Consider the following 15,245-nt stretch of genomic DNA (forward strand, 5'->3'; position numbering starts at 1 on the left):
GTGTAAATCAATTCATTTCAGCCATTAACAGTAAGATGAAGATAAAGGAGATTGAAAACCAAATTAAAAAAAAATGCATATCACTTCCTGTCAAAGTAGTGTATATGCATCTGTGACCATGCCAAGTGTTAAGTGAGCTGACTGCTTTCAAACTTAGCCTAACAGTTGGCGCCTCCACGATGTGCGAGAATTCATTCTCCACTTTGAGAAAAGCGTTTTCAGGCCACAGGTGAACAATGCTCCACAAAATAAAAGGCCCCGTTGTTTTAGCTGGCGTTTGAGGGACGTGACCCAAAAATGCACAAGCGAGTGTAAGGACACCGCTCTCGCATATATAAAAATGCCCACACGCCACCTCAACTCTTCTAAAGCTAAGCCATGTGTTTAAGTCATACAATGCTCGCCTTGGAATAATTATATAATGCTTAATGTTGTAAATGTGTTTGTGTGCACACATGCGTGCGGCCATAGTGGCGAACCTGTTTTTAAAGGCTTGATGTAAGGTTTTTCTGAGCGGTAAAATGTGCCACCAACTCCCCCCCACACAGCAACCGAACCCCACCGTCCACTCTCACATGTATGAAAATTATTTAATTGCTGGAGAACACAATTACTAATGTGCAAACAGAGTGCGGATGTAAACTCTTCTTTCAATTTATACTGAGATGAATGACTTGACAAACACTTAACATACTCAGCTGTTCCTGCATTTGTGTTGCTTCCTAATTGCCTATTGTTCCGTTTAACATCACAATCTGAGAGTCTGTGACTCGATCGATTCCGTGTTCATCATACATTAAAGGATTTGTGATCGTAAATATTGAACAGGTTTAACATTTATGATTGTTGGCCAAATCAGTCTTGGTATACCTCACACCTCAGGAAAATTCGTCCGTCCGTCCATCCGTTCATCCTTTTCCACTTATTCAGGTTCAGGTCACTGAAGCAGCAGCCAATGCAAGCCTATCCATGGCCACTTCGTCCAGCTCTTCCAATGGGATCCCAAGGCATTTCCAGGCCAGCCAAGCAATACACTCTTGTGTGTCCAGTGTGTCCTGGGTCTTTCCTAGTGCCTCCAATGTCTCACAGGACTTTTTAGAACTTTGTCGAAGTTCTGCCGGATGTGGAAGTTGAATCTCCTTCTGACAGGACTCTGCAAGGCATTTCCAGTATACCGTTTGGGTCTGCCATTTCAAACTTGCATCTTCCCCCTCCATCGGGACACACATTACCAGGTGGTGATCAGTTGACAGCGTTCTTCACCTAAGACATGAAGCCCCAAGCATGAGGACACAACCACAAAGTAGATTATCAAAGTGTGGCTAAGCATGTCATGGTGCCAAGGATGGACACCCATACATTTGAACATGATGTTAGTCATAAACAGTCCGTCATGAGCACAGATGTACAATAATAAAGCACCACCAATAAAGGACCAGCGAGAGCACGCTCCAGCACCTCCTCCAAGTCAATGTCTTTATGTCTCAAAAGTGTTCTCTGTCAATTGACTGTTGTCATACTAGAGCGGCTCCGATTACCGGAGACAAATTCCTTGTGTGTTTTTTGGACATACTAGGCAAATAAAGATGATTCTGATTCTGATGTCATGTTGGCTCACAACAGTCCCGTATAATTTTCCAAGTGAATCTGGGAGTATTTTGATTATTATTATACACACGTGGTTGAAAACTCAAAATGTGGCCTCTGCAAAATTGGATACTGAAATGATGCCAGAGAGACTGATGTGCCTTTTGTAGACTGCAGTATAGTAAGAGCTCATTGGAGCACTGGCTACTTTGGACCCAGAGGCCGAAGACTGCGTTTGTCACAGCTTGCTCACTGGCCCTAACTTTAGGAGCTTCCACGGCAATGTGCGAAAACTCTTTCCTCAAACCATGGTGCAGAATGCTGGCCAGAGTAAAGGCCCATGTGACTTAGCTTACTTCAGAAAATGATCTCACGCACATATTTTAATCTGATTGGAGGTATGCAGTGTTGATGACGATGTTCAGGGCATAGAGACGCTCCCTCCCGCTATCTTGACACCCTACTCAAAAGTAGGTTCAAAGTGCACTTGTGTGCGTGTGTGTGTGTGTGTGTGTGTGTGTGTGTGTGTGTGGGCAATGCATATTGAACCCTTAAACTTTTTCATTTTGAGAGATGCTTCTGGTGTTACACGTCATAAGCTGAACACTCAAGTGTTTTCTGGATCATCATACCTTAAATTATGAGTACTGGTAGCGGGTCATATTTGCTGTTGGTTTAACATGATGATTACTGCGTCATCCATCCATCCATTTTCTTCCGCTTTTCCGAGGTCGGCCACGGGGGCAGTAGGTTTTCCAGGAAAGCCCAGACTTCCCTCTTCCCAGCCACTTCCCCCAACTCTTCCGGGGGGATCCTGAGATGTTCCCAAGACAGCCGAGAGACATAGTCTCTCCAGCGTGTCCTGGGTCATCCCCGGGGTCTCCCCACGGTGGGACGTGCCCGGAACACCTCACCAGGGAGGTGTCCAGGAGGCATCCTAATCAGATGCCCCAGCCACCTCATCTGGCTCCCCTCAATGTGGAGGAGCAGCGGCTCTACTCTGAACCCCTCCCGGATGTCGGAGCTTCTCATCCCATCTCTAAGGGAGAGCCCGGACATGCTGCGGAGGAAACTCATTTCGACCGCTTGTATCCGGGATCTTGTTCTTTCGGTCACAACCCACAGCTCATGACCATAGGTGAGGGTAGATACGTAGATCGACCGGTAAATTGAGAGCTTCGGCTTTCGGATTAGCTCCTTCTTCATCACAACGGACCGATACAAAGTCCGCATCACTGCAGACGCTGCCCCGATCTGCTTGTTGATTTCCTGTTCCATTCTTCCCTCACTGGTGAACAAGACCTACTTGAACTCCTCCATTTGGAGCAGGATCTCGTCTCCGACCTGGAGAAAGCACGCCACCCTTTTGACGGGTCTGGATAGATTGCGAGCAGGAGGGGAGCAAGTCAGTAACATGCAGCACTTTCCAAGTGCAAACCCTTGTAGTTGTTTGCCACGTTGACATGTCAATTAAATTATTGTTATCCCTCTAGTTTCATATATTTATTATCTTATTTTTACTTCTCAATGAAGCTAGCATGTAACATCACTGATATAAAAAGAGAAACTCTTGCCCGTTTGAGCAGCTGAGTGGTGGGTTTCTATCTGTGTTTAATACAATGTTAGGTATGAATTAAATTTTACTTTAGTTTGAGTTTATACCACTGCTTTTTTTTGCCAGTTGCAGTTTGGTGAACAAACAAATTGCCCTTTGACCTACATACTTGTACTGTATATCAGTGTTGTTAAATGTAAGTACTGATGAGAATTAATATTGGTATACGTTTAAATGATTTGTGTTGTTTAAGACTTTACTTTTACAATAAAAGAGTTATGTTTTTCATGCCAGGTTAATAACAGCTAAACACCCCAATAGTGAGCGACTAAACAAAGACTCCCAAGATTGTTCGGAGGGCTCCTCACAGATCGCAGATGTTTGTTCTAAATTTGCTAAAGTGTGAGTCATTGTTTGGATCATTAAGTTGTTGTGTGTAAGTTCTGCTCTATTAGTTCAGGTAAACAAAAAACAATGAGACCCCAGGTTGAAAAAGTGAGAAGCTTGTGTGATTGTCTTTGTTTAAATGTGCGTGTGTGTGTACGTGTCTGTGTGCGTGTGTGTGTGTGTGCGTGCGTGTCTGGAAATGTGTGTGCGCATGTGTTTTCATAACAAAGCCAGCCAAGGGACCTACAGTCACACCACACGTAATTCACACCTTTAATTGGGGGTTGTTTCATCACATCTAACTGGAGACATGATTATATTTTAATTTGTGACAATTTTGATTCGATTTTTGCTAAAAAGATTACAGTTGAGATACATTTTCAAGCACAAAATTATTGCATGCCAATGTACAAAACAACAAAGAAATACTAAAATACTGTAGGTACTGCTGAATGGCATGCTGCGGTCTGATTTTGATTGAAGTAATGAGTTACTTTTTGCCATTGTTAAACCACAGGTAATGTACACGAGAATCTAAACATTCAGAATCCTACAGGCCACCCCTTGCTTTGTTTTTAAAATGTACCATGGAAATAATTTTTTACACGTTACAACCATAACTCGTAGAAAATAAATAGATTGGTGGATTACATAAAGTGCAAAATGGATTTCCATTAAGGGGGCACATTAATATATATTGACGATCTGAATAATGGTGTCTATTCAACAATTTTCACAAGCAATGCAACTGTCCAGCTCCAAATTCATAATGGCTTGATTTCCAAGTGCCCAGTTCCGATTTATTGTCTTTATCTGTTTTGCCTATACAGCTAAACAACTATATGAGTAAACATCTATCCATTCTCTGTACTGCTTGTCCTCATTAAGGTTGATTTTGGTTGAAAAGTGAGGGACTGTGAGGCAAAGGTGCTAGCCACGAGTCCACCAATGATTTTAAATTACATTTAAAATTTTACAGGAAGCCAGTGCAGTGAAGCTAGCATGGTGAATGCTTAACAATGTTCTTAACAAGAACATTTTAATGCAAACCCAGGTGGATGTCTAAAATGATCACATAAAATGCAAATTATCATACTCCAGTCTTCCCCAACTTTTATCATGCCAACACATATATTTGACATTCGAAAAATGCCATGGCATACCACCAAACAAGATCGTAACAAAAAAGGGATACACAGGTTAATTTCATTGTTCTTCCTGTCACTATACATCACTGGCATACAGTAAATACAATGTAGATGAACAAAGACACATTCTTTGTAAATGAATATTTTTTGGAGCAACTAAGTGAAATTGGATCATTTCATGCGGGACACCTGACGAGCTCTTACACCACTTAAATGTACCGCGGCACACTGATTGGGAATCACTGTACTATGCTACTACTACTGTATAAAAAGAAGTCCAGTCGGCCACCTCCTGCTGGCAAGTTCTTTTACAATCTTGTTTGTAATGAATATCAAAAACTCGTACAGTAAACACCAAAAAAGAGTGCAGCGGACATGCCACACAAAAGATGCCACCCGGCACCCCAGCCTCGCACTACCGCCGCTCCCCGCCGAGGTAGACGTTAACTCCAGAGTCACACGCAGACTCTAAACGGTTTAACACCATAAACTATCTTCAACAAGACACAGACATTTGCTTTGCCATGCCGACACTAAGTGAATCACGTCTGCCTGGTACTTCAAAGCGGAGAACCAAGCATGCCGAGTTCGCCCCCGGACGCTAAGTTAATTAACTCCCCGCCAGTCGAAGGATTGTACCCACAAAGACGCCTCCACCCTGCTGAGTGCTGCTACTTGGGAGTTGGAACAGGCAACAGCGACACCCACGGCCGACGGAATGACACTACAGACATTGGTTCATAAGATAGTCTGTGACTCAACTGGGAGTTAATATTTTACGAACTTTACATGAACGCCACTAGTGACTGTATTACTGCAAACTTGAATGTCTAACGTCAAATCTGTTGTTAACTGAACCAGGTGAAATGTTTCACCCCACACCACAAATGTCATATGAAAATAGTAATGTTCTCCACACCACACAACATTGGAAACATTCATTACAGGTAAGAAAGAGGATGAGCGTGGACCAATGCAGGGTGAGGAAATGGTCTCGTTATCTTAAATCCAATAATGAATATTTTTATTCCACTGGTTTTAAACCACAAAATAATCAGAGAATGGAAAAATAACGCCAAAAGGCAGTCTAGCCCCTCGGTGTTCCCGAATGTGGTAGAAAAGGAGGGGGGGGGGGGGGGCGACTCCCCGTTTTGACCCGCTCCTGCCATAAAAGGGGCCAGAGCTGAGAAGTTGAGCAGTTGAGAAGTTTTTGGAGTCTTGGTGGAGAAGTCTTCCTTTGGTCACCCCGACCAACTCGCCGACGACCGGGCCAGGCAAGGACCTCACCCGAGGTGGCAAGGACACATTGGACGATCCCCGGCTGCAGCGCTTCCTGCAAGCGCTCCAAGCCACCCTGCTTGGGGGCCTGAACTCAGTCTGTGGGAACGGAGGCGGACGCAACGCGCCCGCTCCGAACGTCACCTGAGAGACGTCCTGCCTGAGAACTCGTTGGCCTCCTGCTTCTCCTCCCTTTTTTTCTTCCTCTCGTCGAATCCACCTGTTCCCGGTGTGGCCCGGGCCAGCTGAACACTCGGGAGCCTGACTCGCCTGCCTCAAAGTCCAACATTGCGGTCTACTAAAAGTACGGATTAGTGCATATTTGGGTTTTATATTAACGAGACCAGGAGTCCCCAGCTATACGCATTCACTACATGCCCATTCTGCTCATCTCACGTCACTAATCCCTTCCTTTGTCAATGTTCATAGATACCTTGTTTGTTTTGTGTTTGTCTGTGTTTTATCCTGTAGAAACCCCTTTTTATTATTAAATTTTCTATAAAATTCACCACTTGCATTGATTATGTGTGTGTTTGGGCTCGGAACGAAACCTCTAGAAAGTCTAGAAGTTCCTTAAATGTAGCCACCTTCCAATAAGAGACTGATTATAAAGGTTTGTTGTCATTTCGCCTCAAGTTAAACTTGTAAAAATATGACGTGGTGCCCCTCATATCTATAAAATATCTTGATTTATAACGCTGTAATTTAAAATTAGGATAACCCGAAAGTGACGCAGGCGGCGCTTCCAACTCATCATTTCCTTCTAAATTAAGCACAATTATTATTTCATTCCATAAATGCTACAAGTTACAAGCTCTCAGAAGGGCATTCCAAAATCACGCAAATAATTAAAAAAGGCCAGATAAGGATCTTTTAGGACTTTTGAACCTACAAAAGAATGTTGTATTTTCTATAGATATCTGGATTACATATGTGCATATGGACGGAAGTCGAAATATTTGTTTCCACACTAAATGGCTTCAACTCTTCCATTTCAACTCAATTGAGCTCTTCATCATCACGATTTTCGAGGGCGCTGACTATTCACACCACATATAATGTCGGAACTAAGGTGTTCTTGATATGCAATGACACACAGCCCTTGCTACACAGAAAAAGATCCTTGCTAAAATCTTTAGGAATTTCAAAAGGTTGTTATAATTATGATTTAATATATTATGTATGTCATTTTATAAGAATCATCTTTTATCATTCAGACTACAGGGGAACACAATCCTAACCCAATGTTTCACTGTACGTTTGCAAGACAGGCAATACTACTCTGACTCAATTTGCACAACTCAAATATGATTACATTTTATTTTAAATAACACACACTCCACTCAACTATCAGATTGTAATTAGGAGTTCACATTAGTCTGTATGTAGATGGAACCTTTTGAATTAATATGGCCGTAAAATGTCTATACATTACATACAGTTAGTGTTGTGTGGGCGTCTCATGAAAAATGTATTAGTTGTTGCAGCCAATTGGTCAGCTAGAGATTTAATTATGCCCAAAGGAGGTTTTAAAATACAAAGAAGTCAGAAGCTGCTGCTGATCGCTGTATCGTGTCCCAAGTATCAGGTGAGAATTGTTTAACTTGGTAGAATACTTCGTTTTGCTGTTTTGGATTTTTTTTAACAACATTAAATTTTATTTGATTTCTTTTTTGCAGAAACATGGCTCATGTCAACACGACTGATGTCATCAATGACGTACATCCTTGTTATCATATAGATAATTTATCTTACGTACTGACAAGTAGCCCGTCGTTCACATGTGTTTCTTTGTATATGTTTCTTGCTTTATTGTCTGTGGTCACAATCTGTGGAAACCTTCTTGTAATAATGACCATCCTTTACTTCAAACAGCTCCAAAACCCGACCAACTATCTCATTCTCTCCCTGGCTGTGGCTGATGTGCTTGTGGGTCTTCTAGTTTTTCCCCTCAGCATGGCCTTCTCTCTGAGCTCATGCATGTATCATGAGGACCTGTTCTGCAAAATACGAGGCAGTTTTGACATATCGCTAAGCACATGCTCTATTTTGAACCTCTGCTGCATTTCCATTGACAGATATTATGCAGTGTGTCAGCCTCTGACATACAGGGCTAAAATGAATCACTGTGTTGTTGTGATTATGATATTGATCAACTGGGGGGTTTCTGCTCTGATTGCAACTGGTGTCATGATTGCGGGATTACAGAATGAAGATTGTGAAGAAAGGTGTTTAATTGATGTTGTCATGGAAAACACTATTGGGCCGATTTTATCTTTTTACTTACCGGTCGTCATAATACTTTGCATCTATCTGAAGATTTTGTTTGTTGCATTGAGACACGCACACAGCATTCACATCTCAACAAAGCCTGGCCTGACTGTCAGTAAGATTGAGAGAAAAGCCACCAAAACTCTTGCATGTGTACTTGGAGTTTTTCTGATCTGTTGGACTCCTTTCTTTCTTTGTATAACATTTCTGCCTTTTATCGATGTTTTAGTCCCAGTTCCAGTAATTGAAATGCTTAACTGGCTCACACTGTCCAACTCAATGCTTAATCCATTCATCTATGCTTTCTTTTACAGCTGGTTCAGGTCTGCCTTCAGGATGATTATATCAGGAAAAATATTCCAGGGTGATTATGCTAATTCAGCATTGTTTTGATTTGATGTCGATGTGTGTAGTAGATACATTGCCTTGTTTAATGTGAGTTGGACACATTATTACAATACATTTAATTTAGAATGAAGGCAGTGGACTTACATTTCTGAACAAATCACTGTCTTGTACTTGTTAGTTACGTTTCTCAACTGAATGACTCCTTTCTGGTTCTGCGATAGTTTTTTCTTTTGCATTCAACTTCAATTCACCGTGAGGATCGAGGAATAACATATCAATGCACAGTAAATAATCATCTGAACAGAACTGAAGGTGTTGTGGTGTTGGCATCACCATATGAATGGGGATCTTTGTTGTTTTTTTATATGGAAATGTTTCATCTTTATACTACTACTAATGAGGGAATTGTTTATGAACCCATCCATCCATCCATTTTCTGAGCCGCTTCTCCTCACTAGGGTCGCGGGCATGCTGGAGCCAATCCCAGCTGTCATCGGGCAGGAGGCGGGGTACACCCTGAACTGGTTGCCAGCCAATCGCAGGGCACATAGAAACAAACAACCATTCGTACTCACAGTCATGCCTACGGGCAATTTAGAGTCTCCAATTAATGCATGTTTTTGGGATGTGGGAGGAAACCGGAGTGCCCGGAGAAAACCCACGCAGGCACGGGGAGAACATGCAAACTCCACACAGGCGGGGCCGGGGATTGAACCCGGGTTCTCAGAACTGTGAGGCTGACGCTCTAACCAGTCGGCCACCGTGCCGCCTGTTTATGAACCAACGAGCAAAAATTAAGGAGAATTGACTAAAACTGTTGCAGTGTGTAAAAGCCCTTGAGGCACTTGTCGTAGGACAAATCCGATCTGTTGTTAGACCACAGCAATTCTAAACATCTTGGGTAAGACATTCCTGAAAATTAGCTGGGTTCATGCTTTGACACTGAACTGAAAAAAAAAAAAAGAATAACAAAGATTTGATTTGTTTGTTTATTAAAATTCCAATAGTTGACAAATAATAGTGTCCTCATTAAAAGTAAATGCTATAATGATGGTTAAATGTTTTTACTTCGATGTAAATTTATAGTGGGAAACAAATAAAAAAAATTTCATTTTAATCAAATAATTTGATTTGATTGAGTATGATTTGCTCATGCTTTCTTTAAAACTTGAATGGGAAGGAAGGAGCGACATTGACAGTGGTAAGGAAAAAAAGATTAACCTTTTCATTCTGGTAATGTTAAAGTCATTTATGTTTTTAAACATTTTTCTGTCCTTGACTGGACGTAATTTTAATCATTAATGTACCAAATTTAATAACAACAATAATAATCATCATCATAATCATAAATTTTATTTGCAAGGCAACTTTCAAGCCACTGCAGGTCACTGTACAGGACAATTAAAACACCGTTCAAATACAATCAAGAATTAAGAATGAATTTGCCACAGACCACCAACTTAAGGGCAACAGGAGCAGCAGAATAAAAGTGACAACAATCAGAGTGAACAGGCCTGTTTAAAAAGGAGGGGTTTTGAATGAATTTTAAAATTGGATATGGAGTCCATGTTTGTGATGTCGGGAAGGAGGGAGGGAGTTCCAAAGCCGAGGAGCAGAACGGCTGAAGGCTCTGGACCCCATGGTGGACAGACGGACCGGAGGGACGATGAGGCTGATGGAGGAGGCAGATCTGAGAGTCTGAGTGGGATATCAGAGAGATATGAAGAAGACGGGTTATGAATGGCCTTAAATGTGCGTGCTTAATTGTTGTGTTATGGCTGAGAGTGGACTAAAGACAATTCATCTTAATATGTTTTTAAGTATAAATGGAGCCATTTGGCCAAAAAAAAAAAAAAAACATTTAACAAATGAATAAGAATGGGTTTATAAAAAAAAAACTTTAAAATGTAAAGCTTTTTTATTTCATTTGAGACAACAAAAATTCCAATTCCAAAATTAAAAAAAATGGTTTACATGAAGTAAAAATGTTCAGGTTCAACTGAAAGGATTATTTGCATTGTGTAATAAAGCCAAATTATTCTAATTTAGGACCACTTGAAATAAGTGGTTTACATCACCTTAAGAAATTAATTTACATGAAGTTAAAAATTTCAGGTTGCACTAAATGAATTATTTACATGAGTCTTAGCTAAAATATTAGATGTGATGGATTACTTAAAGTGTTTTTAAGTTTATCCAATGTTTCATTTTTTTTCAGTGTGACGCACATGCCCCTCTCCCCTCTGCAGTAAAGTAAATTCGAATGTTGCTAACATGAGGACCAATGTTGGCATTGTTGCGTGTCGCTTTTTTGGAAAAAAATAAAATAAAAAGTGACAAAGTTGCTAAATTGGCAGCACTGAAATACTGTAGTTGCTGTTGTTTGCTTGTACTGCATATCGCAGCCAACTTGTGGACTTGGGGGGGGGGGGGGGGGGGGGGACACAGTCCTCAGGGGGGGACTTCCAACAAAGAGGGCAACCATGCTAAAAAATTAAATACACATTGCTTGCTACATGTTATTATGCTACTGATAATCAACATCCAGTATGCTCAGATGGGCACCACCCAGTGCAATAAATAAGGGGCAAATGTGGAGGAGCTACTCTGAACCTCTCCCGGATGTCGGAGCTTCTCAGCCCATCTCTAAGGGAGAGCCCGGACACGCTGCGGAGGAAACTCATTTCGACCGCTTGTATCCGGGATCTTGTTCTTTCGGTCACAACCCACAGCTCGTGACCATAGGTGAGGGTAGATACGTAGATCGACCGGTAAATTGAGAGCTTCGGCTTTCGGCTTAGCTCCTTCTTCATCACAACGGACCGATACAAAGTCCGCATCACTGCAGACGCTGCCCCGATCTGCTTGTTGATTTCCTGTTCCATTCTTCCCTCACTGGTGAACAAGACCTACTTGAACTCCTCCATTTGGAGCAGGATCTCGTCTCCGACCTGGAGAAAGCACGCCACCCTTTTGACGGTTCTGGATAGATTGCGAGCAGGAGGTCGTGCAAGTCAGTAACATGCAGCACTTTCCAAGTGCAAACCCTTGTAGATGTTTGGCACGTTGACATGTCAATTAAATTATTGTTATCCCTCTAGTTTCATATATTCATTATCTTATTTTTACTTCTCAATGAAGCTAGCACGTAACATCACTGATACAAAAAGAGAAACTCTTGCCCGTTTGAGCAGCTGAGTGGTGGGTTTCTATCTGTGTTTAATACAATGTTAGGTATGAATTAAATTTTACTTTAGTTTGAGTTTATACCACTGCTTTTTTTTTGCCAGTTGCAGTTTGGTGAACAAACAAATTGTCCTTTGACCTACATACTTGTACTGTATATCTTCTTCTTCTTCTTCTTTTCCTTTCGGCTTGTCCCGTTAGGGGTCGCCACAGCGTGTCATCCTTTTCCATGAGAGCCTATCTCCTGCATCCTCCTCTCGAACACCAACTGCCATCATGTCTTCCCTCACGACATCCATCAACCTTCTCTTTGGTCTTCCTCTAGCTCTCTTGCCTGGCAGCTCCATCCTCATCATCCTTCTACCAATATACTCACTCTCTCTCCTCTGGACGTGTCCAAACCATTGAAGTCTGCTCTCTCTAACTTTGTCTCCAAAACATCGAACCTTGGCTGTCCCTCTGATGAGCTCATTTCTAATTTTATCCAACCTGGTCACTCCGAGAGCGAACCTCAACATCTTCATTTCCGCCACCTCCAGCTCTGCTTCCTGTTTTCTCTTCAGTGCCACTGTCTCTAATCCGTACATCATGGCTGGCCTCACCACTGTTTTATAAACTTTGCCCTTCATCCTAGCAGAGACTCTTCTGTCACATAACACACCTGACACCTTCCTCCACCCGTTCCAACCTGCTTGGACCCGTTTCTTCACTTCCTGACCACACTCACCATTGCTCTGGACGGTTGACCCCAAGTATTTAAAGTCCTCTACCCTTGCCATCTCTTCTCCCTGTAGCCTCATTCTTCCCCCACCACCCCTCTCATTCATGCACATATATTCTGTTTTACTTCGGCTAATCTTCATTCCTCTTCTTTCCAGTGCATGCCTCCATCTTTCTAACTGTTCCTCCAGCTGCTCCCTGCTTTCACTGCAGATCACAATGTCATCTGCAAACATCATGGTCCACGGGGATTCCAGTCTAACCTCATCTGTCAGCCTATCCATCACCACTGCAAAAAGGAAGGGGCTCAGGGCTGATCCCTGATGCAGTCCCACGTCCACCTTAAATTCTTCTGTCACACCGACAGCACACCTCACCGCTGTTCTGCTGCCCTCGTACATGTCCTGTATTATTCTAACATACTTCTCTGCCACTCCAGACTTCCGCATGCAGTACCACAGTTCCTCTCTGGGTACTCTGTCATAGGCTTTCTCTAGATCTACAAAGACACAATGTAGCTCCTTCTGACCTTCTCTGTACTTTTCCATCAACATCCTCAAGGCAAATAATGCATCTGTGGTACTCTTTCTAGGCATGAAACCATACTGTTGCTCGCAAATACTCACTTCTGTCCTGAGTCTAGCCTCCACTACTCTTTCCCATAACTTCATTGTGTGGCTCATCAACTTTATTCCTCTATAGTTGCCACAGCTCTGCACATCACCTTTGTTCTTAAAAATGGGCACCAGTACACTTTTCCTCCATTCCTCAGGCATACCTCCACAGGAATGTCATCAGGACCAACTGCCTTTCCATTTTTCATTCTCTTTAATGCCTTTCTAACTTCCCCCTTACTAATCATTGCCACTTCCTGGTCCACCACACTTGCCTCTTCTACTCTCCCTTCTCTATCATTTTCCTCATTCATCAACTCCTCGAAGTATTCTTTCCATCTACCTAGCACACTGCTGGCACCAGTCAACATATTTCCATCTCTATCCTTAATCACCCTAACCTGCTGCACATCCTTCCCATCTCTATCCCTCTGTCTGGCCAGCCTGTATAGATCCTTTTCTCCTTCTTTAGTGTCGAACATGCCATACATGTCATCATATGCCTCTTGTTTTGCCTTTGCCACCTCTACCTTTGCCCTGTGTCGCATCTCAATGTATTCCTTTCGCCTCTCCTCGGTCCTCTCAGTGCCCCACTTCTTCTTAGCTAACCGTTTTCCTTGTATGATTTCCTGTACTGTGAGGTTCCACCACCAAGTCTCCTTCTCTCCTTTCCTGCCAGAAGATACACCAAGTACTCTCCTGCCTGCTTCTCTGATCACCTTGGCTGCAGTGGTCCAGTCTTCTGGAAGCTCTTCCCGTCCACCGAGAGCCTGTATCACCTCTTCCCGAAAAGCTGCACAACACTCGTCCTGTCTCAGCTTCCACCACATGGTTCTCTTCTCTGCCTTTGTCTTCCTAATTTTCCTCCCCACCACCAGAGTCATCTTACACACCACCATCCTATGCTGTCTAGCCACACTCTCCCCTACCACTACCTTACAGTTGGTAACCTCCTTCAGATTACATCGTCTGCACAAGATGTAATCCACCTGTGTGCTTCTACCTCCGCTCTTGTAGGTCACCCTATGTTCGTGCCTCTTCTGGAAAAAAGTGTTCACTACAGCCATTTGCATCCTTGTTGCAAACTCTACCACCATCTGTCCCTCCAAGTTCCTTTCCTGGATACCGTACTTACCCATCACTTCTTCATCACCCTTATTACCTTCACCAACATGTCCATTACAATCCGCACCAATTACGACTCTCTCTCTGTCTGGGATGCTCAGAACTACATCATCTAGCTCCTTCCAGAATTTCTCTTTCACCTCTAGGTCACATCCTACCTGTGGGGCATAGCCACTAATCACATTCCACATAACACCCTCAATTTCAAATTTCAGCCTCATCACTCGATCTGATACTCTTTTCACCTCCAAGACATTCTTAGCCAACTCTTCTTTTAAAATAACCCCGACTCCATTTCTCTTCCCATCTACACCATGGTAAAATAATTTAAACCCTGCCCCTAAACTTCTAGCCTTACTGCCTTTCCACCTGGTCTCCTGGACACACAATATATCAACCTTTCTCCTAATCATCATGTCAACCAACTCCCGAGATTTTCCTGTCATAGTCCCAACATTCAAAGTCCCCACATTCAGTTCTAGGCTCTGTGTTTTCCTCTTCTCTTTCTGCCGAAGAACCCGCTTTCCACCTCTTCTTCTTCTTCTTCTTTGACTTTGACTTCGACCCACAGTAGCTGGATTTCCAACAGCGCCCTGCAGGTTGACGGCGCCGGTGGCGGACGTTGTTAACCCGGGCCACGACCGATCCGGTATGGAATTCTTTGGATGAACGCTCATATTTGTTTGGCAAGGTTTTAAGCCGGATGCCCTTCCTGACGCAACCCTCTGCATTTATCCGGGCTTGGGACCGGCCTACAGTTTGCACTGACTTGTGCCCCCCATAGGGCTGCACTTACATTTAACAACACTGATATACAGTACATACTTGTACTGTATATCAGTGTTGTTAAATGTAAGTACTGATGAGAATTAATATTGGTATACGTTTAAATGATTTGTGTTGTTTAAGACTTTACTTTTACAATAAAAGAGTTATGTTTTTCATGCCAGGTTAATAACAGCTAAACACCCCAATAGTGAGCGACTAAACAAAGACTCCCAAGATTGTTCGGAGGGCTCCTCACAG

General features: G+C 42.7%; 1 protein-coding gene across 1 annotated transcript; it reads left to right on the forward strand.

The window, feature by feature from the left end:
* The first annotated feature begins 7,638 nt into the window (after positions 1-7,638).
* On the forward strand, positions 7,639-8,619 carry LOC133468458 (trace amine-associated receptor 1-like). Its single transcript, XM_061754391.1, has one exon. The coding sequence runs from the start codon at positions 7,639-7,641 to the stop codon at positions 8,617-8,619; it is 981 nt and encodes a 326-aa protein (XP_061610375.1).
* The last annotated feature ends 6,626 nt before the right edge of the window (positions 8,620-15,245 follow it).

This window comes from Phyllopteryx taeniolatus, chromosome 18 (genome assembly GCF_024500385.1).
Source record: "Phyllopteryx taeniolatus isolate TA_2022b chromosome 18, UOR_Ptae_1.2, whole genome shotgun sequence".
NCBI lineage: Eukaryota > Metazoa > Chordata > Actinopteri > Syngnathiformes > Syngnathidae > Phyllopteryx > Phyllopteryx taeniolatus.